The sequence below is a fragment of the Ambystoma mexicanum genome, chromosome 7q (genome assembly GCF_040938575.1).
Source record: "Ambystoma mexicanum isolate Mex_15411 chromosome 7q, UKY_AmexF1_1, whole genome shotgun sequence".
In the NCBI taxonomy this organism is placed as follows: domain Eukaryota; kingdom Metazoa; phylum Chordata; class Amphibia; order Caudata; family Ambystomatidae; genus Ambystoma; species Ambystoma mexicanum.
In genome coordinates, this window is record NC_090941.1 from 314,189,425 (window position 1) to 314,214,556 (window position 25,132).

The 25,132-nt window shown below is 43.7% G+C and overlaps 1 protein-coding gene across 13 annotated transcripts in view; it reads right to left on the reverse strand.

Annotated features, from left to right (window-relative positions):
* Positions 1-25,132, reverse strand: part of LMO7 (LIM domain 7) — an 824,605-nt gene that overhangs the window by 181,259 nt on the left and 618,214 nt on the right. For all 13 annotated transcript variants that reach the window (XM_069639161.1, XM_069639155.1, XM_069639156.1 and 10 more), the window contains one exon: positions 8,924-9,041. In XM_069639161.1, coding sequence (XP_069495262.1) covers positions 8,924-9,041 — 118 coding nt within the window. The remainder of the gene's footprint in view (positions 1-8,923; positions 9,042-25,132) is intronic.

The window sequence follows — 25,132 nt, forward strand, 5'->3', positions numbered from 1 at the left end:
AGATTGTACCTCCAGAGTGCCCTGTACTGGCAAAGCCGTGGTGACTGCTGAAGAGGCGCCTACAAGAGACCACTGTATTTGGGAGGAATACCCATTTAGGCACCCAATGCAGCCCCAGCCTGAAAAACAACCTTACTGGTTGGACATTTGAACCGTTGGCTCCTTCCCACGTTGCTACCCTTTGCTGCTTAGTACTTTAAGTGGGCGTTGTGTGCGTCTCTCTAAAGCAGATTCAGGAGAAGAGCAATGTAAGGAAAGCATAAGAAGAGTGCAAGACCCTTTACTGTATTAGACTTCGGGTTTTTCATAGCATACTCAGTGCACACTATATGGAGAAGGGGCCATCCCCCCCCCCCCCCAATTGCGGATTACCTCAGCGTGGCTGAACCAAAAACAAACTTGTCCCCGATCCATTGCACCGAAGATTTCCATACCCCTACATCAGTAAGTAGAGATAAAGGCCAGGGAATTCCTAGTGTGCTGGCAAGTCTCTGCACAGCAAAGGCATAGAGAGGGTAGGGCCTGAGCAGGCAAGGCCCACCTGAAACCTGTAAATGCCCACTTGGAAGCGCTGTGTGGGCATTTACAGATGTCATTGTGCAGGCTGAGCAGCAGGGGACGCTCTGTCATCTGCGCAGGTCAGGAATTGATGACTACTTCCTTGTTATTGTCTGTGTTGAGCGTGAGGCCTAAGGAGCAGCTGAGGAGGCAGCAGTGTGTCAAGTCTGGAGGGAAATAGGGAAGACGAAAAGCATTTTTGTTTGTATGAATGTGTGCAAGGATTGTAAGTATGTATTAATATATGTGTGCTTGCTTGCAAGGGTGTGCATATGTAAGTATGCAAGGGTGTTTGTAAGTGCATGCGTATGTATGAATTAATGCAGTCTGGATGGTTGTAAATGGGTGCGAGCAGGGGTGGTCTGGCCTATGGGGAATTCTGGAGATTTCCCAGTAGGCCTCTGCACCCTGTACCTCGTGTGATAATTTTTATTTCCGCTTTCTCATAGGAAAAGGGTTGGGCTTCCTGAACAGGTGTAATATGGGGCCACTCAAAATTATTTCCAGTCCACCACTGGGTGTGAGTGCGTGTGTGAATTAGAATGTGTAAATGCTCTGGGTGCTGAATGGATGCATGACTGGTGGATGAATGTGAGTCTTTGTGCTTGTTTGTCTGTACAGCTAGGGCCCAGAGTGGGGGCATTGGCGCATGAACATTTTTGACAGGGTCATGGCATATTTTACTGGTTTTTCAGTAGTTCAGAAAACCCAAAAAAATAACCAAGTATGAAAAGACCGAAACCACTGTGGACTTCAGAGCCCATAATGCCTGTGGTACTGGGACGAAATTAAATGTTATTTTATTTATATTGCACTCGTACGCACGTGTTTGAGCGCAACAAGGTAAAAATGGAGGGGAACAAGTGAGAACAAAAAAAAAAGCAAACAACGATCTTACTAGGCCCAGTGACATTTAATAAAACGCAAGTGCATGCAATAGGGAAAGGGGGGAAAGCGCATGGAGGGCGGGGGAGTGGAAAGTGTGGCGCAGAGGAGAGAAACAGAATAAATATTAAATAAAATAAATAAGGGTGATAAACCATAGTAGTGCAGCCAGCAAGTGGCAGGTGAAAGTCAGATGAGGTAGATCTGATAAGTGCAAAAGAAAAGTGGGAGGGGGACTGTATGGGTACAGATACAGAAAGCCTAGTGCACGGGGTGGCCTGGAAGCAGTGCAGGAGGGTGGCAGGGTGAGTAGGTACCTGGGCCCGAATGACAGAGGGTGGCAAGGTGCACTATGCCAAGAGAAGAAACAGCTCAACAGGGGAGAAGGGGGAGGGGGCAGAGTCAAAGAAGAAGGTCTTGAGGTGCTTCCGGAACCGGAGATGGTTTTCCTCAAGTTTCAGGGTAGGCGGGAGGCTGTTCCAAAGGGAGACACCAGCCGAAGACAGATTTACCCCCAGCTCGTTTCTTTGTAAAACGACTAACCCTGAGGGAGTTCGAAGTAGAGCAGCGAAGGGCTAGAGAAAGGAGGTATTTTGGTCACAGGCCCCAGAAAGCCTTGTGGACAATGCAGAGGGTTTTACATTTAATCATTGCATCCACTGGGAGCCAATGAAGGGATTTCAGGGCTGGAGAGATACGATCCCAGGGCTTGAGGCCAAGGAAGAGTCTTGCAGTCCTGTTCTGGATTAGTTGTAAAGGGCAGAGAGTGGAGGCAGGTAGATTTAGAAAAAGGCTGTTACCGTAATCCAGTCTGAAGATAATCAGAGCTTGGGAGACGGTTAACTTTTGAGGGAAGGAGAGGAGGGAGAAGGGCTCAGAGTTAGTAAGGATCAAAGATGCTATTGATCAGAATGTGTGGTCTAGTTGCAGAGCAAAACACCAGAGCGGGACATTTAAACTCAGGAACGAGTTGCAGCTGAAAGAAGGCAGAAGGAGAAAAGCGGAAGGAGCAGCAGAGGAAGTCCTGAGTACTGTAATTGCTGCAGAAGGAAGAACGCCAGCTGATGCGAGAAGTGAAGGCCTCCGACATTGCAGAGTGCTCGCAGCAGGAAGCAGCGTCGGGAAGAGAAGCCCAGCCGAGAGGGAGACGTGCTCCCAAACCAGCGTGTGGCACTTCGGTGTGCGCGCGGTTGCGGAAGATCAACAGAGCTCTCAGAGCTCCAAAGAAGAGTTGTGCAGTCCGCTGAAGGCATGCATGATCTGGCAGAAGAGCTGGCAGGCCGCAGGATGTCACCTGCAGCAGCAGACTGACATGCAGACGCCAAAGAAGACTGCTGCTTTCGTCTGACATTAAAGGGGACCACTGTTAAGCAGAATCCCGTGCAGTTCCCTTAGGGAGCACTACAGAAGATTAGGACTACAGGTCAGAGCAATAACTCCCCTTTGGTATCAGTCTGTACCACAAAGATTTAGTTGGTAGCTGTGGCTGAGCAGTCAGGCTTATATCAAGAGGGAGATCAGCAGTATTCAGGGTTTACACAATAGGCCCTCAGCACTTTGGAACAAGGAAACACTGACTAAAGCTTTGTATTAAAAAGGAATATATATTTATTTTATACACTAGTAATAAAACACATTTATAAGTAAGTTAAATTCAGTCAAAGAAAGTATACACAACTCCCTAGTTAAATTGTAGACAAGTTTGAGCAAGAGTGAAAACTGAGCAAAATGGCACATTGAAAACCAAACACAAATAGCACTCTAGCTATTTCTTACAAGGGAGGGAAAACACAAGTCATATAGAAATATCTTCTTATAGGCCCCAGCAACACTTCCCATGAGTTTGTGAACCTGTTTAGGCAAGGCAGTACATCAGTATAGCAAATACTTAAATGAAAACTGAGCAAAATGGCACTTCACAAGGTTTAAAAGTGGGAGGGAAGGGGTGGTTACAAGAAGTAGGTGCACCAACACAGTTCTAGTGAAGGCAGTTCTAACAAATATAGCCAGAGTCAGTAGGCCTGTGCCAGTCAGTAGTACAGGGCAAGGGCCCAGGAGCAAAAACGTTCTTGTAGCTGCAGTCATGCATTTGGTTAACAAGGTGGATGCAGAAGGTGAAAGACAATGTTAAGAGAGGGGCGGCCAACCCAAGAGGTAGGTAAAGGATTTAAAACACCTTTAGCTCTACCACGCAGAAAGGGCGGCCTGGCAGAACAATGTACCTTATAAATGAAGAAGTGCTCCTGCAGTGGCGGTTGTTCCTGGTAGTTCCTGCAGTTCGGGGGATCCAGCAGAGGAAGAGAGGCTCTCGTCGTGGAGGAAGGTTACTGCACTACCCAGGGATGAAACCAGCCGTGGTGCTGCCCAACGAATAAAAGGTATGCTCCTTTAAATTGCGGTCCGGGTGGATGGGTGCCTGGCTATCCGGTCTCCAAGTATAAGGTACTGGCGATTCGACCAGGGCAGGTCCAGGAAGGCGATTGGCAAACTGGTTGGCCCCACAAGCTCAAGGGAAGAAGGCTCTTACAGATGAAGATCATCTCTCGTTGTGTGGAGAAAAGTGGTGAGACGCTGCAGCAGGGCTTCACCGGTGGTTCAGTTATTGCAGATGTCTTTGGCTTCTTTCCTCTTCTGCTTCTTGGTTCCAGTGGCGACGGCTTGCTCTTCCGGTCCTCAGGACCCTGCTTTTCTGCAAAAAGAGCCCATTTATACAGCCTAGCGGTCACTCGCACAGTGGAGTGGTCCTCTTGGCGGGAGACCCCCCAGCCTATCAGGATAGAGTGTGACATGGGTTGCTGGGCAACCCTGACCAGAGGTCCTACTCCCCCCTCCCACACAATGGACCCACCCCAGACTCAGTGGCGCTGAAAGGAGGGCTTCTTGGCAGAAGCCCGCCAAAAGGACAAACAAAGGATCCCCGACCTGGGTTAGGAGTTTAGAGAAAGATACGAGAAAGAAGTTATATTAAAGTTCTGGCAAATAAAACCTACCAGAGTAAAGTTAATATTAAAATACACCGGCGGTATGTTAGAGGCTGTCAGAAAATGTGGTAGCCTCGAACAATGGGAAAATCCCATAGGAAAATATTTGCGGTCGAATATTTACGGTAGTAACCACTGCCACCAGCCAGAAACTTTTGAGAGAGGGACTGTACGGTACCCTCTCGAAAATGAACACAAGGGAAAAACTATTAACCATTCCCAGTAACTCCATAGTAAGATGAGTTGTACTGGTTTAGTTCACAAAAATTGACTAGTAAAGTCAATGGAGACTTTACAAGCCCTGGGAGACGGTAGTCAGTCCCAGTGTATGGAGTCTATGTTTGGGGGTCGCTACGACACCCCTGTGTCACACATGAGTAAAGATGGTTCCTATGGAGGTGAGAGAAACCCCATAGACATTAAACACAAAAATAGCCTAGAACACACATAGCAAAAATTTCTAAGAGCGGGAAAAAGAGTCTCAGTCTTAGCAGGAGAAAAAAACAAACCCTTCAAATCCAGCAAAGCTGCTGGGGGACTCTATAGGTAATGGAAATTAGCCATAGAATGACAATTCTCCCTAACAACCACGGGGCGCTCCGAGCAGAACAATTGATGGTAAACAATTTTGAACACTGAACAAATAAAGTCGAGAGGTGACAAGGGCGCAAGTCCCCTTTAACGGGATACCAATTGGGGGAAATCTTCAACACGCATTACCAACAGCCAAGAGTCTGTAAAGTAGTAGTTAAGAAGCAACGTGGGCACATTTCACCTTTCTTAAATTTCCAGTTGGGTGAAACCTGGAACCCACATTGCCAAAAGTCAAGAGATTAAAAAGAGGCAGTCATTTTTCAGCCGCCCTCACATGGGATACTGGTGTGGAGATTCTTGGAACAAACCTGGACACAGATCAAATGTAGTTGTAGGAGTTTTCTTCCAGGCAGGCGAGTACACAAGGAAAGGAATCATTAAGTCAGTCCCTGCATGCGCGTATACCAGGAAAGAAGATCATGAGGATTTAAAGAATTACATTTATGGCAAAAAGGTGATGGAAGGAACTTTATAAGCATGTTGACAAACTGTTGCATCAAAAAAGGTTGCTGTGCAGAGTATTCCACTTGAAGAATAAGTGTGAGGTTAATAATTGCTTTGAATCCCGAGGAGAATTACTACCTTGGTTATGAACTTGTGTTTTGAGAGCGAGACATTTGCCTTACCAAGAAGGATATTGTGGGAAACAACAACCGTTTTGATTTTTGAACAAGTGTTTGTGAAAGATTTACTTTATCAAGTGGAAGGACGCAGTGGATGGAAAAGACCTTTTGTGTTACATTGAGCAGAACTTTATTGAATTAGAATTTTACCAAGGGTATTCTTGAATTGATCCAGTGGAAGGGAGAACAACCCTGGTCACAAGAAGTACTTTCTAAAATCTATACGTTTGAACTGTTATATTGTTTTGTTGAAGTGAAGACAGCCAAATATTCCTAAAATATGTGTTGTATGAATCAAACGTTTTGAGCACTAGGTCATTTTTCTTTAGTTTGCTAGGTAGGGACATCCTGGTTAGGACAGGGAAAGATGGGCGTTCATCTTACCCCTTTTCATTTAATACATGACATTGAGAAAACTATAGCTTGCTGTCCATCTTGTATTTCTGACCCCTCACAGGCCCCTGAAATCAAGCTACGTGGACAGGTCCTCTGTGGTATATTTTTAGCTAGTCTTCTGGGGGCTCAACTCTATTGAGCTGGTTTTCAAGAGAACCATTAAGCTAATGATCGGTACACTTTCCATAGGGCAGAGTCTGTATCAAAACAGTCAAGTTGGTTTGAAGGGAGGAAAACAAGGGGCACTTCAGCAAGCAGCTATCGGTTCAAGACTTGAGGGAAGCTCGGAAACAGGATGTGTAAATCACTATGATTCAACAGCTCATTGTCTTGAAATGTAAATTGAGGTGGTCCGACTGAATTAAACAACCTATGGTTAGATGGCGGCGATTGGATTAAAAACATAGAAAACAGGCTGGCAAGGTAGAATAGACCACTGAAAGTGGAATAAAGCAGTTTGAAAAGTGTACAATGTTAAAAGACAGCTCGGTTGGGTCTTGTAGTGGCTCAGAATGCTCGAGTGGTTGAGTTTTCTCAAAGGCAGTTCCAGGTGGAAAACAAGGCAGCTCCTTTTTATCCTGGATTACTGTAGAACATCACACTCACAGTGGGCAGAGTCCCGAGTACCAGTGTTCCAGCAGTAGGTCACACTAATGTTCCCCTGAAATGGGAGGAAGGTCTTGCTCCTTCTTTGGATACCTTCCTCTTCATTCCTATTGAGGGGCCTTTGGATAGACCGATTCCTCCAATAAGGTTCCAGTGAAATACTCCTTGAGGCTAAAGATGATTCCACTAGTGTGATGAGGGTATCAACCCCTTATATAATCATTTTGCCACAGCAGATTGGCCCCACAGAGGGCCCGAGCTTAGCTGTTGCAACACAAGTATTGCCTTCTAATGTCAGCTCCCAGAGTGCATTGCCTGCGGAGGTTGAGGGCGCAGGAAAGCGGGGGGCCTAAATGCTTCCAAGATGGTAGGCGCTTCTATGGAGACAAAACCTCTCCTAAACACCATGTTACTCTGCCCCACTCCTCCTCCCATGTCTGCCTGATCAAAGACTCCAGTAATTATCCCCTTCCTGCGACTTCCCCATTGTTGCTCGCAGAGCTTCCAATGAAGATCTGCCCACAACTCTACCACTTGGAGGGTATATCCTGTTCATTTGGAAAGGGGTCAAGCCTTCCCAGCTGAGAACAGAAGGGGCCTCCAGAGCTGGGCCCAGCAATCTGTTTTGGTTGAACCTCAGCACCAGATAGCAAAACACAAGCTCACAGCTGCAAGCATCCTTGGAAAATAGTAGATAAGAAAACTACATCACATGTGGTGTGGCAAATGTAGTAAACTCCTCATAGACCACTATATCAAATCCTACATAACGTTATAATTATATTTTACTAATGAACTGCCACCAAGCTTTTGGGATGCAGTTGTGCAATTGGAATCATGGGTGTCCAATATTTGGGGCAGTCCATGGCTATTACAATAGTTTGGATTCCAGCAGGCTGTTTCAGGAATGCAAAGGTTACTCTGGGGTGCCACATTACCAAATCACAAGGTAGTTGCTGGGATGTCGGATGAACGGGTTCAGCAAAGAGTACATGCGACTGCCATTCTCTGCTTCTGCTCCCACTTGAGGCGCCTCCAAGTTCTCCAGAATTACGCAGCGAGTATAGTTAAGGGGACCCCTAGACATCATCCCATCACCATAAATAGGAAGAACCTTCACTGGCTTCCAGGGGCATGGGCAGATCATTTACTGTCCGTGCCGCCACTCTGTGGAACCTGCTGCCCAGGGAGCTATGCTCTGTGACAGACCTTTAAGATTCAGGAAGAGGTTAAAGACCATTCTTCTTTGATAACTAGTTGTTGCTTATGCCCACCCGCTGCTGACTTTTCCCACTCTTATGGGTTCTCGGCGCCCTGATGCCTGCAGGCTTCGGTGCCTTATAAATCCAAAATCAAATACTCCCCCTATAAAGCAGAATTAAAGGAGATGGGGAACCTGTAGTTGCCGCCATGTTGATAAATGTTAAGCACTGGATTGTACCACACCCATCTATGTTTAGAACGATTGTGCTTGAAAGAAGTACTGTGGGTTCCTATCGTCTTAGGAAGTTAAATAGGAACCCCTTGTGGGGAGTCAAATATACAAGCAGTGGTGTGGTGAATTATTTTGTGTGCAAGTGTTCTTGTTAATTTACAGTGTACAAACTATTAACCCCTTTGTTTCTGTAAGTTTCCATTAGGGACCACTGAACGCTATCCAGGGCCATTATCCCCGTTTAGTGAGAACACAGGAACACTACTACTGTGGGGAGTAGCCATCGCTTGTATAGATCGGAGGGTTCCTTAACGCACTCTCTGCCTTGCAGCATAGTAGGGTGCAGTGTGTTTGGTAGCATGTTGGTAGCAGCTAGTCACCACATAGAGGGCAAACACCAGAGCTACAGTGAGTTTCTCCCTGGGCTTGCCCATGCAATGCCGACCTATTCTCAATGCTGGCAAAACTGTCATGTCAACACACAATTATGGTGCCATTGCTCATGGTTTACATTTGTCCAAAAGAATTTGTTTCTCTTACACAAATCCCATTTCACAGCGTTAGCCCTGCACTGCAACCAATAGAACCCATTGGAAAAAATAATAACTGAATAAAAGTCATTAAATCACTTGGAGTCATGGCTACATTTTAGCTACACAACCTCTTAGAACAGGTGCTTACAGTGTCTGATAACGAGTTCCTTTTCTGATGCACTTCAAATGTATTTAGTTGTGATTTCAATATTAATAGTCATGTATAATTACACAATAAGTTGAATGTTGATTTGGCATTTCTTTAAGAAAATCAATTTTCAAAAATAAAGATTTAGCGAATGATAAACTTACATCCTGCCATTTCTGATCCTGTTCCTGTAGTTGGCCTTTTATTTTCTCCAGTTCTTCAAAAGGCAACTCTTGCACGACCGGCATTTCCTCTGCACTGACATCAGACATCGACTTGCTCCTACGGGAAACAAGTAGTTACTAACCAACGTATCCCAAATAGAGTAAAATCCCAGATACGAGAGGGCAACCCCACTCAGGTAGGTTTAGGGCAACACACGGTTGTTTTTGGTTGTGTATAAGGGGGGGTCCTAGAACCCACAAGCCGGATCTTCCAAAGCCAGGGCTGCCAATGCCACGCTCGACCATCTGCAGCTCTGTACATAGTGTGCTAAACAGCGCATGTAATAAACATATTTAGTTAACATGTGCAAACGTAAAAAAAGGGGTTGAAATTACTTGGCCGATTAATCAAATTTCATGCAGTATATTGTAAGCCAGCAACGATTAGACCAATCTCACCTCGAGTCAACATTAAAGGGTAAATATCTTTGAGAAGGCATTCAAAGCAGCAACAAGAGCTTTATAGCATTCCCCAGCAGAGCCGAGGGGGGAAAATGACCCCTTGAAGGCACCTACAGTGACCACTATTGCAGCGTGAGATGGAGGAGAATTTACTTAGAGGAAATTGCCTCTACAGCAGACCAAGGGGTGTGCAAGATTGGGATCCCATTAGCTCTAGCCAGAATAGTCAACGAAAAGTGATCATGGGAATCCGGAGAGCCACAGGCTGTAGACCTGGGCAGTGCAAGGTGTGCCGACTTAAAAATACCTGGGGGAACAAAGACTTCAGAGAGATGGAAGGATTGCGATAGCATGAAAAGAAACATACCCTTTAATTCGGGACAATGTACACGTTTAATAAGTTAGAGCACTGTTGCAACATAAACCTAACTTTAAAGTGGTGTGCTGCTTCAAGCGAGGATTGGGAATACTACATTTGCAACAGGCTCTAGTGTCCCTTTCCAGCAAAAAAAAAATGCTCTGCTGCTCTGTTAATCACCATTTTAATGTTCTACTTCAACTAATATCCTTTCTGACGACAATTAACTGTGCAACGAGACAGGTCCGTTATTATCGAATTACAAGTGGATCATTCTCCCCACAGACGTAACCCTTAAACGTGTAACAAGTGGGTTACACGTCAATTATCGCTTGTGTAGGCATGCCCCACTCACATGGTTGCTCACTCAATGGTATTTTCCAACACTGAGTGAAGTACTCGACGCTCTCCACCACACGTTTTTTGATTTAATGTGGTTCAAACGTTTATTTCAAACACCACACATTCTAGGTTACCAGCTCCTTTACCCAGGGCTGGCTTTTTCCTCAACTGCTCTTTGCATGCTGGGACTTGAGCTCCCAAATTGAATTGGGAATTGCAAAACGCATGGCCCATCGTGCAAAGTGTGGTTGATTACCAAGTCAGGTAAAGCGAAGCCTAACGGCATGAGGCCAGATGACCAACGTGCACATTTTGGGGTCAGGAATAATGAGGCGGCCTCAGTAAAGGAAGCCACGGACTGCTTCAATGCAGCCAAAAGCCCACTATGGCCTTGCCGGCATGAAAGACAATTAAAGCTAGTTAGTAAACATCGATTCCACTTGTTTAGCTTGGCTTAAGTAGCAAAACACACGAATTAACATTTCACAACAAAAATAAACGCATCAGAACCAAGTTCATTCCGCCAAGCAATAGGCCTCGAAGCAAAGCCAGGCATGACTAAGCAAGCTGCAAATCAAACAAACCAGAAAAGTGCATCAAATTCTGCCCTTCTCCAATTTGAAATAGTCTTTCAGTGACTGAGCTTTTGGTGCTTTGTGGTTATAGCAACAGTGAGTAATCCGGGTCCTCAGAAACGTTTCAAATATGTCTGCAGTTAGAATCGAGGAATGCAATAAACAAATAAAGGTTTCTCAAACTGCACCATTGTCAACACAAATTCATTGTTTGCAACACAAGACTAATAATATTGACTTCTCTGCAGAGAGCAAATACCTGCCCTACGTACTGTATAGGCAGAGCTGGCTACCACCACTTCCAAAATGCAGGGAAGTACGGGGGCGGGACTGTAGGCACTTGGCAGGTGAGGCTTCTATTGATAGTGCACTTGTGCCTGTGATGCAATGGTGTTGAGGTTAGGAAAGCTCTACCACTGAGGTTTCACAATTTATTTACTTGTGCCTAGAATGGACTGCGAGCCATGCTTGAAAATCAAAGGTTGTGCAGAACACATTGGCATAACCCGCAGGGCTGCCTGCCCTCCACCCCCGCCCCCTCGTCCGACAGAGGTTGCGATTTGTGTTTGCCTGTCTCAGCTGCTAGTTTATTGTTCCTGTAGTGTGCAGGGTGAAAAAGGCTGTCCCCAGTTTTGCAAAGTCTGCTAAGCAAAGTAAAGGAACACCTCAATCATGTTACCTTCCACCCTAACTGACAACTCCAGCACCACAGCACATCCACCATCTGAAAGCCCATGCTTATACGCCATTTTACGAAACACCACACAGCCCACCACAGATCTGTCTACATAACTCTCCCTAACCGTTTATCTGAAAGATGCAATAAACCAACACAATTTACAGCAACCTGGATGGAGGGCACAACCACTTCCCCAGACAACTCACAAAATACCTACAATATACTCACACCACAGAGGGTTGTCTTTTTAATCCTGATCACAACATTGCGAAAAAGAAACATTGTCCTGCTCCCTCTTCTCCCGTGTTTGTGCCATAACTCTCCCTCTGGATGGTTACGGCGCACACTGAAAGCCGAATCCTGGAGCTCCAAGAAACCACAAAAACGTCAGACGTTGTGCTGTATAAGAAAGCATAACAGGGTTATGCAGAAGCCTTCTCTCGTTCTCCCGAGAGACAGAGCTCGGGTCGGCCCAAGCAAGTGGTGGCAAGAGGGGAGGAAATTAATGTTGGTTATGCTGCAGTCAATCATCTATACTAGAATCTTCAGAGCACTAACTGGGTGGTGAGACTATATATCTGCCTGTCAAATCAAGTTATGTAGGACTGAGGGAAGACCAGTGCTACAATAATAGCAATTCCGTGTGGCCCCGGAAAGAGGGGGCCGGGGGGAGGCACCAACAGAAGAGCAGGAGAGGCTATCATTTTGTCCCATAACATCATTCAATCTGTCCCACAAGAAAGGAGGATTTTTTTTATTTTTTTTTAAATAGTGTACCCCACTTTATAAGACTAACTCCAATGTTTGCAGTTAAGGCAAATTACATGGGCTTATTTGCCCAGGATTGTACACTTTGGTTAAGCAGTGAAGCAAGGATTTTAAACTACTCTGCAATTAACGTACCTGGCCAAGTACCTTCCGAGCTCTAGTTAAAGTATTGTTTTGGTTTTCATGCACTACAATGATATGGTTTTACAGAGTTTACTTCCCAAAAACACAAAACACTGAAAGCAAGCAGGCAATATGGGAAGCCTTATATAAACTTGTTACGTTAAAAGAGGTTAATTGTAGCTCTATTCTCCACATTGTGAACGGAAGACTACAAAACCAAGAATGAAAGCCATCTTTGCTTTGCATGTTAAACTATTAGACCACGTGGAAATAAACTCTGCTTTACAGAGTATCTTTTTGTGACTCAGTATTTCAGAGGGCATTCTAGACCCACTGTGGTGCAAGTGCACTCTACAAATATTTCTATCCAGACTCTTCATCTGAAGTTATGTTACAAGATGACATAACTCTCGCCTTCACAACTAAAACCAGACACTTGGTGACTGCTATGGCGAGTTGCCTCCTGTCCCTTCTAACGCTCCCAATCGCTCTCCTGACATACATGTGCTGGCATTATGATTAGTTAATCAAGACCAGACTGAAATATGATTTTATCTGTTTCACTCCTGAGGTTTGTGGCCTTCATTTAAAAATAAAAGTACCTGCAACTCGCTTTGATCGTCATGAAAGAGCAGATGTTAGTAATTGCAGCTGTGTTGGTGCTTTCAGGTCTTTACTTTTTTTATTTTTTTAAAATGTTATTTACAAAACCGTAAAATCACATACATCTGAATACACTCCATAAGCCAATAAAATTCCCAAAATCATTAAAACGTTTTACAAACCATCTATATACATTACAAGTTATAACCCCCAACCAAATTCCCAACAACCCCCAGTCACCACCCCACAGTCCCTATATACACACAAGTACAATACCAAGTCTAGTATAGCTGAAGAAATGTACCCCAGATTCTCAAATAAACCCATTTTCCCCTCTCTTCTGTAAAGTGTCCTCTCCAAAGCCGCCAAGTCCTGCATTTCAGTCAACCACGTCTCAACATTCAAAGTCAAAACAGATTTCCAGTTTTGCAAAACAATTTTCTTACCAATCATTGCCCCACGGAACAACCACTTCTTCTGACTCAGAGTAAGATCCTCCAGAGACTCGTCGTCCCCCAATATCACCATTGCAAAATCCAAAGCAGGTAAACCCTCAATCACCTCGCCACACACCCGACCAACCTCACCCCAGAACAACCTCACCAACCTGCAGTCCCACAGCATGTGCTCCAAGGTACCTGCCACATGAATACACCTCCAACAATCCGAGCTCTCCGACAACCCCCTCCTCACCATTCTCTCTGGTGTCCAAAAAACCCGATTAAGAATCTTAATCTGTCTCAACCGCTCCGTGAGCCCCAAAGAACATAACTTAACATCTTCACACATCCGGCGCCACAAGTCTTCAGAAGTATCCGAACCAATTCTCCTACCCTACTCCTCTCTTAGCAAGTCATTACCCTTGTAATGTGACACAATCTCCTTATACACTCGACTGGCCAGGCCACCTTCCCTCCCAATGGGCTTCATAGTAAACAAACACAGATCCATTCTCTTTCAAAGTCCACCACCCCAACCGCCCATTTTAGCTTCACATAATCTGAAGTCTTAAAATTCTCAATGTCAAATCGCAGTTGCAATTCCCTTGCTGTCATACAAATACCGTTCTCAAACAGATCAGCCACCCACCGCACTCCACCCAAAAACCAATCCGCCCAAAAAAAACACATTACCATTAATCCTAATAGCTGGATTAAACCACAATGACGCACCAGGTTCTTTAAATGCATCCACACCCAAACATTCGCATATACTTTTCCATGAGCTCCTTAAATTCTCAATCAGCGGATCTCTTCCACACTTTTTTTTTTTTAAACGGAAGTCAAGACCGCCTGTGGAGTCAACGGTCCAACAAAACTAGTCTCAGCCTCCACCCACACATCCTGCAATTCATCCACGAACGGTACCAAAAGAAATCAGACATGAAAGCCAAGTGATAGGCCCTGAAATTAGGAACCCCTAAACCACCTTCATGTAACGGAAGTTATAATTTCCACAACTTTAATTTCGGAGGCTTACTATCCCACAAGAATTCTTGAAGCATCCTGTCCAAATCCTTCCAAAATGAAGACGGTAGCACCAAAGGAAGCATACTCAGAACATAATTAATTTTTGGGGCCAAGATCATCTTCAGGGCGTTCACCTTACCTCTAAGCGAGAGAGTCAACAGACTCCATCTTTCCAGCTCAACCCTCAACCCACTGCATACTGCATTTCATATTTTCCTAAATCAAATCTCTAATTACGGGAGACAACCACACTCCCAAGTATAGCATCTTATCAGGACACCACCGAAAACCCAGGTCCACCATAAATCTCCCGTCTACAAAATGTGTCAAAGGCATAACTAACCTCTGATTTAGTCCTATTAATCTTGAATCCTGAGCATAGCTGAAAAGCAGCCATTATCTCCATAAGTGCCGGAACAGACCTTTACTTTCAGTTGGAAGCGTTCCATCGCACTTTGAATTGCCTAGATAGGTATGTATACGAAACGTGCTTCAGCTATCAAGGCATTGTGCTACAGAAGTCATAGCCAAGCCTTTGTTAACATTGCAGCCCTCCCACACCCTCCCCCCACACTGCTCATCTGTCATTTCCTGTCAACTGCTCGTAGCAAGGTCCAGTCAGCGATGGCCCTGCATTTTATGTGTAGGCGGCTAAAGCACCATTAGCCAAATGGATTGAGCACACAAGTATTCACATTTAAAAAAATCCCACTGACATTTTTAGAAGGCTTGCTTTCTTCCTGCTTCTTCCGCAAGTTCTCTTTAGCAGGTCCTCAATAGGTTATCCTTAAAGCTATGGCTTCTGGAAGGAGATTCCCAGAGTGAACAAAATGGCTCCAGCATCAGGGTCATACGAGGGGATCTGGAGGGTGCTACCGGACAGAGGTCCCTGCTTCGCTGGCCAAAGGTAACCAGTCCAATTAGGAGTAGCTCAAACTAACTTCCGAAGATTAATGGGTTTTGAAAAACTACCCACTGATTTTTCATCTTGAACTTTAGTTGGAACAACTCTACACTAGGGCTATACCGCACGATGTGCTGATCCTGCCTTGGCAGTTACAAAGGTGTGCCTGCATCCTGTTCTTTTGCCTATGGAAAAAACCACAGGACTAACTGAAAGATAGTCCTGATAGGAGGAAACTAACGACTAAATACACAAGGTTGACCAAGAGGGAGGCACAAGGAAGTCAAAGAGCACCCAGTCCCTGAACCACTCTTAGCTCCGACAGACCACTGTTGCAATAGATACCAGAGAATAGGTAGCACCAACCTCAGTTCCACACCCAAAGGAAAGGTTCTGATATACCTATCACTCCATACAATACTCACTAGGATACAGCTGGGTCTGCACCGCACCATCACACTCTGCAGCAAGACGGCCGATAATGAATCAGCAACAACCCCACCCACAGGGATACAGCTCAAATGGAACCAGGAGTATCAGAATCAGGATACAGACACCACTTACCGAACCTTCAAATCTCTGCATACTCAACCCACATAAAACCACCATTTCTCTCCCAGCAATCCGCATGCACTTAACCACACTGCACCAACAACATATGAACAGCACACACAGCACACAAGGTTTCGCCCGATCCGATACTTGCACCAAAGCCCAGCACGCTGTGTATACCGAGCTGAAGCCGCCAACAGCACACCACCTCTCTCACTCTCCTACACCCCCTCCATCCAACTAACCCTACCCGCTCTCCTACCAGTTTACAGATCCGCCCGCCAGAGGACCAATTCCGTTGGGGACGGTGCGCTATATAAGTACCTTTAACATAACATAATATCCATTCCCAAAATCTATGGACAATTAAAAAGAATTTACAGATGTAAATGCACGGCTGAAACAATTGAGAAAAACGTGGGGTACACTAAAAGGTGCAAACTGATCACTACTAAAAGGAAACTACCTGTACCTAGAGTATCATGCGCCAATCTAGTCCTCTGTCTCACTGGGTCAGAGTGGCTTTGGCAGGTATGTGTTTGCTAGAGAGACCAGCTGCCGAGAAGGTAATGGGACCAGTGGGGGCGGGAAAAAAATCTGCCTGGAAGCGAGCAGTGTGTCTGTGTTTGCGGGTGGGACGGAGAAAAGATATTAAAAATAAAGAGATTTAAATAGTGGCAACGTCGTTACGTAGCTCTTTTTTGAAATTGTACAATGCTCATTTCTAATAAGTTACAGTATATTTTACAGTTATAAAACAATGTTGGACCTGCCTTATTAAACAAAGAATATGATCAAATCCCAGACAAAACGAATTCGTTTGATAGCTTATCTATCATTCCAAGATGGACAATCCAGTACACACCTACTGTACTTTTGAAATACCCGAAGAGAAAGAAGAGGCCAAAGCACCACTGAAGATTCCAGACTGCTTGGCATGAAATCAAACATATGCCCACATATCTAAGAGGTCTTGGATAAAAGGGTTGCATGCTTAAATAACTAAATAATGCACAAATGCCTTGGTGCGCATTACGTTTTCACACCAACATTTAAAATGTTTTTAACTCTGAACCATATGCATGGATATGGACAGCCAGCGCTGTGAGATTCACCCCACGGGGTCCAAGGCTTGTCCAGAGACCAGCGCAGTGTCAGGTTACCGCATAAAGATGGCTGTGTGTATGCTTTGTTCCCAAGGTTTAACAAATAAAGGCAGACAAGGACCACGAAACGCAATGCATTTCAACTTGGTGCATATGTTTTCAGATGGTATACTAGCAGTTTATACTCGCTGCGTAGGGCAGTAGAGTTGCAATACAAAAAGTGAACATTTTTCTTATATCGCACAGTGCAAGAAGAATGCTATGTAGGTTCATGGGTTTTAGAATATGTTGACAAAAAAGAAACTGGTGGAGTTGTAGAATTCAGCCGTTGCTGGAAATTCATTAAAACAGTTAGTGTGCCGAATGTGTGCTCGGGTTGTTGAAAAGGTGCTACTCGCTCCAATCCCCTGTCCAGTCATGTTTTCTTGACACCTTCTCTCGAGATTAATGACACGTAAATGAAGGTGTACCTCGGTCTGTGCAGGTCCACATGTGTCAATAAAACTAGCTCCTGGGTCACTACAGACTACTGCTGTAATTCCTGTTATTAATGCACTTCTCTTAAACTGGTAACTCCCTTTGCTTCACTTGCTTTTTCTGCTTAAAGACAGTTACGGCGATTGCAGTAAAAACAAGCATTGTAAAATCCTATAGACTGGTGTTGCAAATGTGGATAAGCTTGCTTTCTAAAGCCTCAACAGGTAGAAAGGACTACCTTCTGCATGTGTTTTTAGCAGATCTCTTGGCTAGGCCATTGGTGGCTGTTGTGGATTTGCAGTTGGAGAGAATTGAATTCGTAATGCATCCACTTAACATCTGCCAAATTGCTATCACTACTAGGTTCTGCAGCCTGTTAGTTCTGCAGCCTTTGTGGCAATTTCTCTGATCAGCCGGGTCTCGTTTGCATAAGCATGAAGCCATGCTTGTATTAGACACTTAAACTATATTCCTCTGTCTATTTTGGCATAGTATCAATTAAAAAGGGTTCAGTGGGTGGGTATTGGTTTGCGAAAACAAAGTCGCCGGAACCGAAAAAAAAACAAAATCAGTAACAGACACACACACACACACACACACACACACACACACACAGTGTTCCACTTCATAAAAACTCGTTAGATACAAAACACAAAAAGCTGATTTTCAAAAAGGCCATGCACACCACTGCTCTTGCAGCATTGTGAATGTAAATAAAATTACACCATCTAGCAAAAGCAGTGATCTGTAAACAAAAAGGTTCAGTCCGGGTCTGCAACCTTTGGTTCTCCAGAGGTTTTGGACTACAACTCATCATCCCTAACCAGCAGTCAATTGCAAGGTATCATGGGAGTTGTAGTCCAAAACATCTAGAGCCACAGGTTGCAGACCACCACCCCCATAACATTATTGATGTACCGATGCATTTTAGTTAATGAATCTCCACGTTGTAAAAACACGCATTAAATAGAAACACTGTCAGAGTTAACACCCACAGTTAAAAACTGTCTGAACAATGATATTCCAAGACTGCGCTCAATACAGATTTAGTTACGATGCGATAGCCCAAATAAAGGCATACTCTGCATCACAGACCAGCGGATTGCTATGGATGGCCCCATCATTTGATAGCACGCTAATTTAGCGCGCGTGTGACAAAATATCAATGGACCAAGCAGCAGTGACCAAAAGAAGCTCACATTCGACAACTCTTCTCTCCCCCTGCCAAAAGGCATAGAAGCACTAGCATCTATATACAAAATCAATTACAGCAGCACTAGAACAGAGCTTTCATCATGATATGTTAAGGCATTAAGAAGCAGCTGAATGACCATTGGGACCCAAAACCTACAACTACAAAAGCTTCGACCGAGAGCTCAAGCTCTCTTGCCACCCACAAAAATGAAGTTAATGACAATCAATAACTGAGAAATGCCACATCAAATGCAAAAAGTTCAGATTCCATAAATAAACAAACTCGGGGCACACTAGATGAATATAAATTCAAAGAACACTTGCAATCAATAAAATAAAGTTAAAAAGATGTGTTGCACATCCAAGGCATCCATTTGAGATCACAGGAAAGAGTTGAAAATGATGGGAACAAACAGTTGCAGCCCCTGAAGATCTAGAAACCCGTAGGCCACACACTTCCTCTAGAGCCTCCGCCGGTTGGCCAGCGTTGTGCTGGATGGGAAAAAGTCTCCACAGAAAACCATTTATTGCAACCATAGTTTGCTCAGACCAAATCTATAAAAACGGGTTATTCATGCGAGTTATTTGGTCTATAAGAAGCATGGTATATTAAGAACGGAGTGAGATAGATGCTTGGTGTCCAGGTGCATGTATTAATAGCTCGTGTTATGCCCTGAATTGCCATTAGGTACTGGGTGGCCTTTTTCATTTAAGGTCAGGATACACACATGGAGCCACTAGCGGAACAAGTACTTTTAAGTATTTCACTGATAGAATTTATTTCTCAATGCCGATGTTCATTTGTTAAAAAGAACCTTTACTTTCCAAATGTGTCTAATTGTAATTTGAGAGGTTTCACAGCCCTGGCTCATCACTCTAGGTCTAGGATATGAAGAATCTTCCAGAAGCTCGAGGCTACATTTCTTTCCATAACAAAAATGGGGGATGCCCCAAACAGGTAGTCTAATTTAAATGACTGCCAAGGACTGAAATGAAATGCCCACTCTATGGAGGGTTGGGGGGGGGGTTGGGGAAGGGGCGGGGTCCCAAGGACCAAGCAGGCCTACCAGCAGCGTGAAGAGCTACCTGGGGCAGTATGAGGATTCCAGAAAAGCCCCTCCAGTACTTGAATTCTGTAAGACAAAATGTGAATGTTGCACCCGACCTTCTACCTAGGTGTCACTTCCATAAAATAAAGCAACTTGGTTCTTCAGTTTAAAAACTCTACCCTAACCTTTAGGTAGATATTACACAACCCATTCCATCGAAAGAGGAATCAATCCAAGGCCCAGAGCAACAGCCGCCACATTTGCCTTGCCTCTGCGCGAGCGGGAGATTTTGTTCCCTTATAACTCACAAACTGGGGGAAGGGTGGTGCTTACCCTGCTCTAGCATTGTCACCATGCAAGAGAGACACCCCCCTCACAACCACCCAACACAAGGGCAAACCAGCAATCCCATGTTGGAGTTTTCAACTGACTCCTAATGATCAGCTTCTTAAACTCTTGGTCACTGCACAGGAACTAACAGGAGGATATGCGGTAGGTACACATGGGAATCCTTGGGTAAAGGTTAAATGCCAGCAGGGAACATTGAACACAGCTCCCATGAATAATATTGAAGTATTTGGATAATCCGCAACAGGAAGAAAGAGGCTGGGATGTTGCACTAGGTGGCACAGACCAGGTTGCAAGAGTAAACAAACCGGTGTCCACTTTTTGAGGATCACTCGCATCCCCTGCACACCAAGTATTACTGTATAACTAACAATTTGAAGTCAATGTTAATGATTCTCGTAAAGAAAATTCACTCATTTTTTGCAAGAAATATTTTGTTTTTCTCATTAGATAAGGGTACTGAATATATACTAATTCCTACAGATTAATATCATACAAGACATAGGAAAGCCCAGATGAGCCGTCCACAGAACTGTGAGTGAATACGGATAACCGTAGAGCAAACAAAAAGGCACAGCTAATTCCAGCGACGATTAATTCACTCAACAGGTTGAACACCAGTTCTTACTAAAAGAGGACATCAAACCAGATCAGAAAGTACAGACTGACACCAGGTGAATGATCAGGGGAGGGCCCATGATAGTTTCTGTGACTTGAGTATATGTAACCTTGTGAATACCCTGAAACTAAAGGTTTACTCAATTTGAGTTGAAAGATCATTGTGGAGATTCACCTATGAAAGGAAGTGTGAATTTATGCTCCTTAAGAAGGGCCATACATCCTGAAACGCGTAGAGAAGAGATTTTTATTTCTATTTTTGAAAAAACACGAATTCTATGTGCTGTACAGAATGTATGTACCAAATTGTTATATGTGAATATGTGTTTATTATTTATGTTATATCTAATAAACACATTTATTTATGCAAAAAATGAGTGACTGAATTTCCTTTACGAGAATTAACATGGAATTGAAATTGTTGTTCGTTATAGAATAATACTTGGTCTGCAGGGGACGCGAGTGATCCAGACAGTGGACACGGGTTTGTTTACTTTTGTCGTTATACGACAAAGTGTAACTTTGCAGAACTCCCCTACAAAAGAGAACTGCATATAAACAAGGCCACAACGACAGTGGTGCTTTTGTCCTTGGCACATGTGTGGCAACCATTGAATACTGCCACCCAAAGAATCGTTCTGAAATGTTCTTCCTGCCATTTGAATCACAAAGAAAAGGCCATTTGAATCATGAAGGAAATGACCCAGAGCCAGAAAGGATCTACTTTGGCTGTTCTGGCATCTGAAAACCAAAGTTGCACGCTGCTAGCAAGACGGCCTGAAATTTGTTTCATCTTCCATCTAAAACACTACAAAGTATGCAATGCTCTGAAAAAATAGCCCTGCGTGCCTAATCCAATCTGAAATTCCAAAGAAACTCAAGCAATCCATCATAAAAACATCTGTGGTTGACTGCTCATTCAATTAAGGAGCAAGACTCTTACAGCGTAACTAACACGGCTTGTGTTTTCTTTTTCTATAAACGATTGCGCACAAACTGCTGTAAATGTAAGAAATAACGCAGTGTTTCTTTTTCTCATGTCAATTTCAAAGAAATGCTTGGCAGTATATCTCGGTGTCCAGAAACTGACCATATCTGTAAAAGCACTCCAGAAGGTTAATAAGGAACGGTGTGCTGCAAAAACCACATTGGTAAACTCAAAATGAACTGAAATAAAACACGTGTGAATTTGCTCTTCTGAAAAATTAGGAAAATGCTGTTTAAAAGAAATGACAAAGGACAGTGTTGCTTGCATGGAAACAGTATTGTGTATGTGGGTGGAGGGGCTGCAAAGGTATGTATATTATGCTCTTTCCCCCAAAAAGACTTCAATCCGCCTGGCTGAGGCCCAGGAATTCCTGTCAAACTGGTTTGGCAGAAAGGCTAATTTCGCAACTCCCAGTGAACTGATCCTCCAAGGAGATGGGCTGGGATTAATAGTGTAATAATTATGGGTTCTGCCAGACTGCCAGGCAGAACTGCCCCAAAGGACAAAGGAATGGGGTGAAGCCCTGTGTTTTGACCCAGAGGTGTAATTTCTTCTACATCCATTCCCAGCACCCGCAGGATGGCTACAAAGGGCGTCATGGAAACCTTTGGTTCAGGCTGACCCAGGAAGAGGCAATTTGGCTCTGGGGGGTGGCAGGACCACCCACAGTGGCTAATCCAGCCCATTGAATTGAAAAGAACTATTGTACATCAAGACATTTGTTCTCAGCACTCTAAACAAGCAATCATTCAATATTATGCCAGCATGTCATGTGATTTATGGACAAGCACAATTAGACCATGTGCACATTTCTAGCAACTGGGGAACTGAAATGGCAGGGAAAATGCATTTCTGGGTGAGGTATAAACGGCACAGCCATCAAACGTCATGAAAATTTGCAAAATAGTACTGGGCATGTGTAGCCATTTGTAGAATTTTAAATGTTAGGTTTCTCCATAAAATGGCAAAATTGTGCCAAAGGGAGATGCAACATCATACAGAATTGGCATTTGCATTGGCCAAATCCTTGTGAAATATGGGATCTGCATATCTGCTTTTTATGATGGTGACTAGTATAGATTTGAAGTATTGCTCGATAACTAATTTTTGTGAAAAATCGGCTTGTGAAACAAAGGAAGTTTCAAAATGCACACACCTAAAGTGATGTCACTTCCCCTGAACCAATCAGCCCAGAGGGAGGAAGGGACCCCAGTAGCCTGGCCTATCCTAGGATAGGAGGAGTAATTCCAGAGTACTCCCCCACCCCCAGATTGTAAACTTCTATGATGTCACTCTGGCTATTTAAGGGGGAGACAGGGAGACGCAAGGGAGATTCCCGATTCAAAGACTCAAAAATCCGATCCAGAGGCCGCTGATTCCATCCAGGCAGAAACACCCATATAGATCCAGGCATACCCAATAATCCAGGGAGAAAAGACGAGATGCAGCTGATTCCATTAAGGAGAGCCCAGTGACTAGACCTTTCCCAGCTGTTCCCATCCAGGAGAGCCCAGCTGTCCCAGTGACCAGATCCTTGGCCTTGCTGGCCAGTGACTAGATCCTTGGCCCCACTGTCCAGAGACCTTGCTGGCTGTCCAGATGACCAAACTCAAGATTGCCTTTTAAGTATCCTATCACCCAGTACCGAAAAACTGCATATCCCGCTCTTTTACCTTGCATCCTATTCAAATCCTATTAAATCCCACTCGTATCCTAAATTGCCAGCATCCTCTGTTCACCCTTTCCTTAGAAGAATCTGTGTTAGTCCATAACTGTTAACATATTCCTTTTTATAAGTATTTCAATTAATCGGTGTAAGTCCCTAGTATCATTTGAAATAATCAATGCATTCCCCTATAAAAAAATTCACAGTGAGCTGGTTGCAATTCAAACTCAACCACCTCATGTCAAGTGCCTTTCTTTAAATAATTATATTCCTTAAAATATAGTCTCAGTAGAACTAGTCCTTGTGCTAGCAAAACGGAATTTGTCAGTGTATTTTGCTTTTCTTTAAAAATCTGATTTGCATTTCCCATAGAAAAACATAGCATCATCCTATAAAGAGTCATCCCTTCCCCTCAGTATCCTATCTGTTCTTTGCCTACATCTCTGATCTTAAAAAAGAAAAACGATTTCCGATTTTGCCAGCTAAACCCATTTTCTTAAGAACTCCTTCTAGAGCCCATGTAAAATAAGAAATTGGAATTCTGCTGCGTGTTTTCTGGTGCATTGTTTTCCTCCCAAAATTGATTTGCTCACCCATGTTCACAATGCTTTGGTGCCCTGCTCAGTTGCCTGTAAGCTTCCTTGTTTCTTAAGTGCAGCCACACAGATTTCTGGCCAAGCTATCCTACCACAAGTTTAAACAGATCTATAAGTAACCAGTAAAATCAGAGTATGTCATTTTGCTAATTTTGAGGGTTTTAATTTTGGTATCTGGCCTCCCATTCTGGGGTGGTGGGTTGAATCTTAAATCTGTTTTTACCCTCTTCTTTCTGACTCCTTGCCACTGCTTTCCATCCACAAAGAATTTAGTTAGCAGGTGTTTGGGGGAGTGCTTAACCAATGTGCCATCTGTGATTGTGAAGAAAAATGATTTTGTTTCCCGTTAAAAGGTGTATGTATCTTGCTTTAGAAGTTGAATTAACTGGGTTATAAGATTTTGCATTTGTATTGCCACACCGCGGTGGCTGCTACCCTAAACTTTTTCCATTTAATTCTAAAAATAAATAAATATTTCATTGTTACACACCGACCTGGTTCATAGTCCATTGCGACACAGGGTATTTGTCAAGGTGGGTGTGAAACTGGCTGGGGCCTATTCAAACCAAGAATCCAGGAATCAAAGAATAAAACGTTTCTATAGCGCTCCACCTTCGGCGTCAGTGGAAGAAGTTCCTGGATGGAGTGTGCAGTGTTATAAAATCTGTTACATCACTAGTGCATTAGTAATTAATTCAGGTACATTAGTCAAGTCCCATCTGACATTTGTATGACACGTGTGTTAAGCCACGCTTTACGGGGTGGGTTTATGCACAAAAGGACAAAAAGAGGTTGTTCCTAAAGATTTAGGAACTCCCGCCCCCTGCACACTATCTGATATCTGTAGAACAGATCAATAATTTGGTGTTTTATATAAGCAGTTTCATATAATTTTATACAATTAGTAGTTCAATTTGTGGTGCAGTGAAAGTAAATACCCAGCTCACAAAATGTATATCAAAACAATCAAAGTATTTATTGTACAATATTTTAGGCACGATGCGTTTCAAGTATACACTCTTCTTCAGGGGCAAAATCATATTTCATACGTTTCTAAAGAAAATAGAAAAAGGTACATTTTAGTATATAAACATCTATACTACCTTGTGGTCATCTGTTGCACCCTCCTATGCTAAAATATTCATGTATTCTTTCGAGTGCACCCATGTTCTAGAAAAACCCAGGTGGAAAGACAAGATCAAAAGTTGGTATAGATATATTGATGATATCCTTGGAATTTGGAGAGGCACTGAACAAGAACTTTTAGTATTTTGGGAATACCTTAACAACTGTAATGACAGACAAGTTTACAATGGACATTGGTAAACCTAG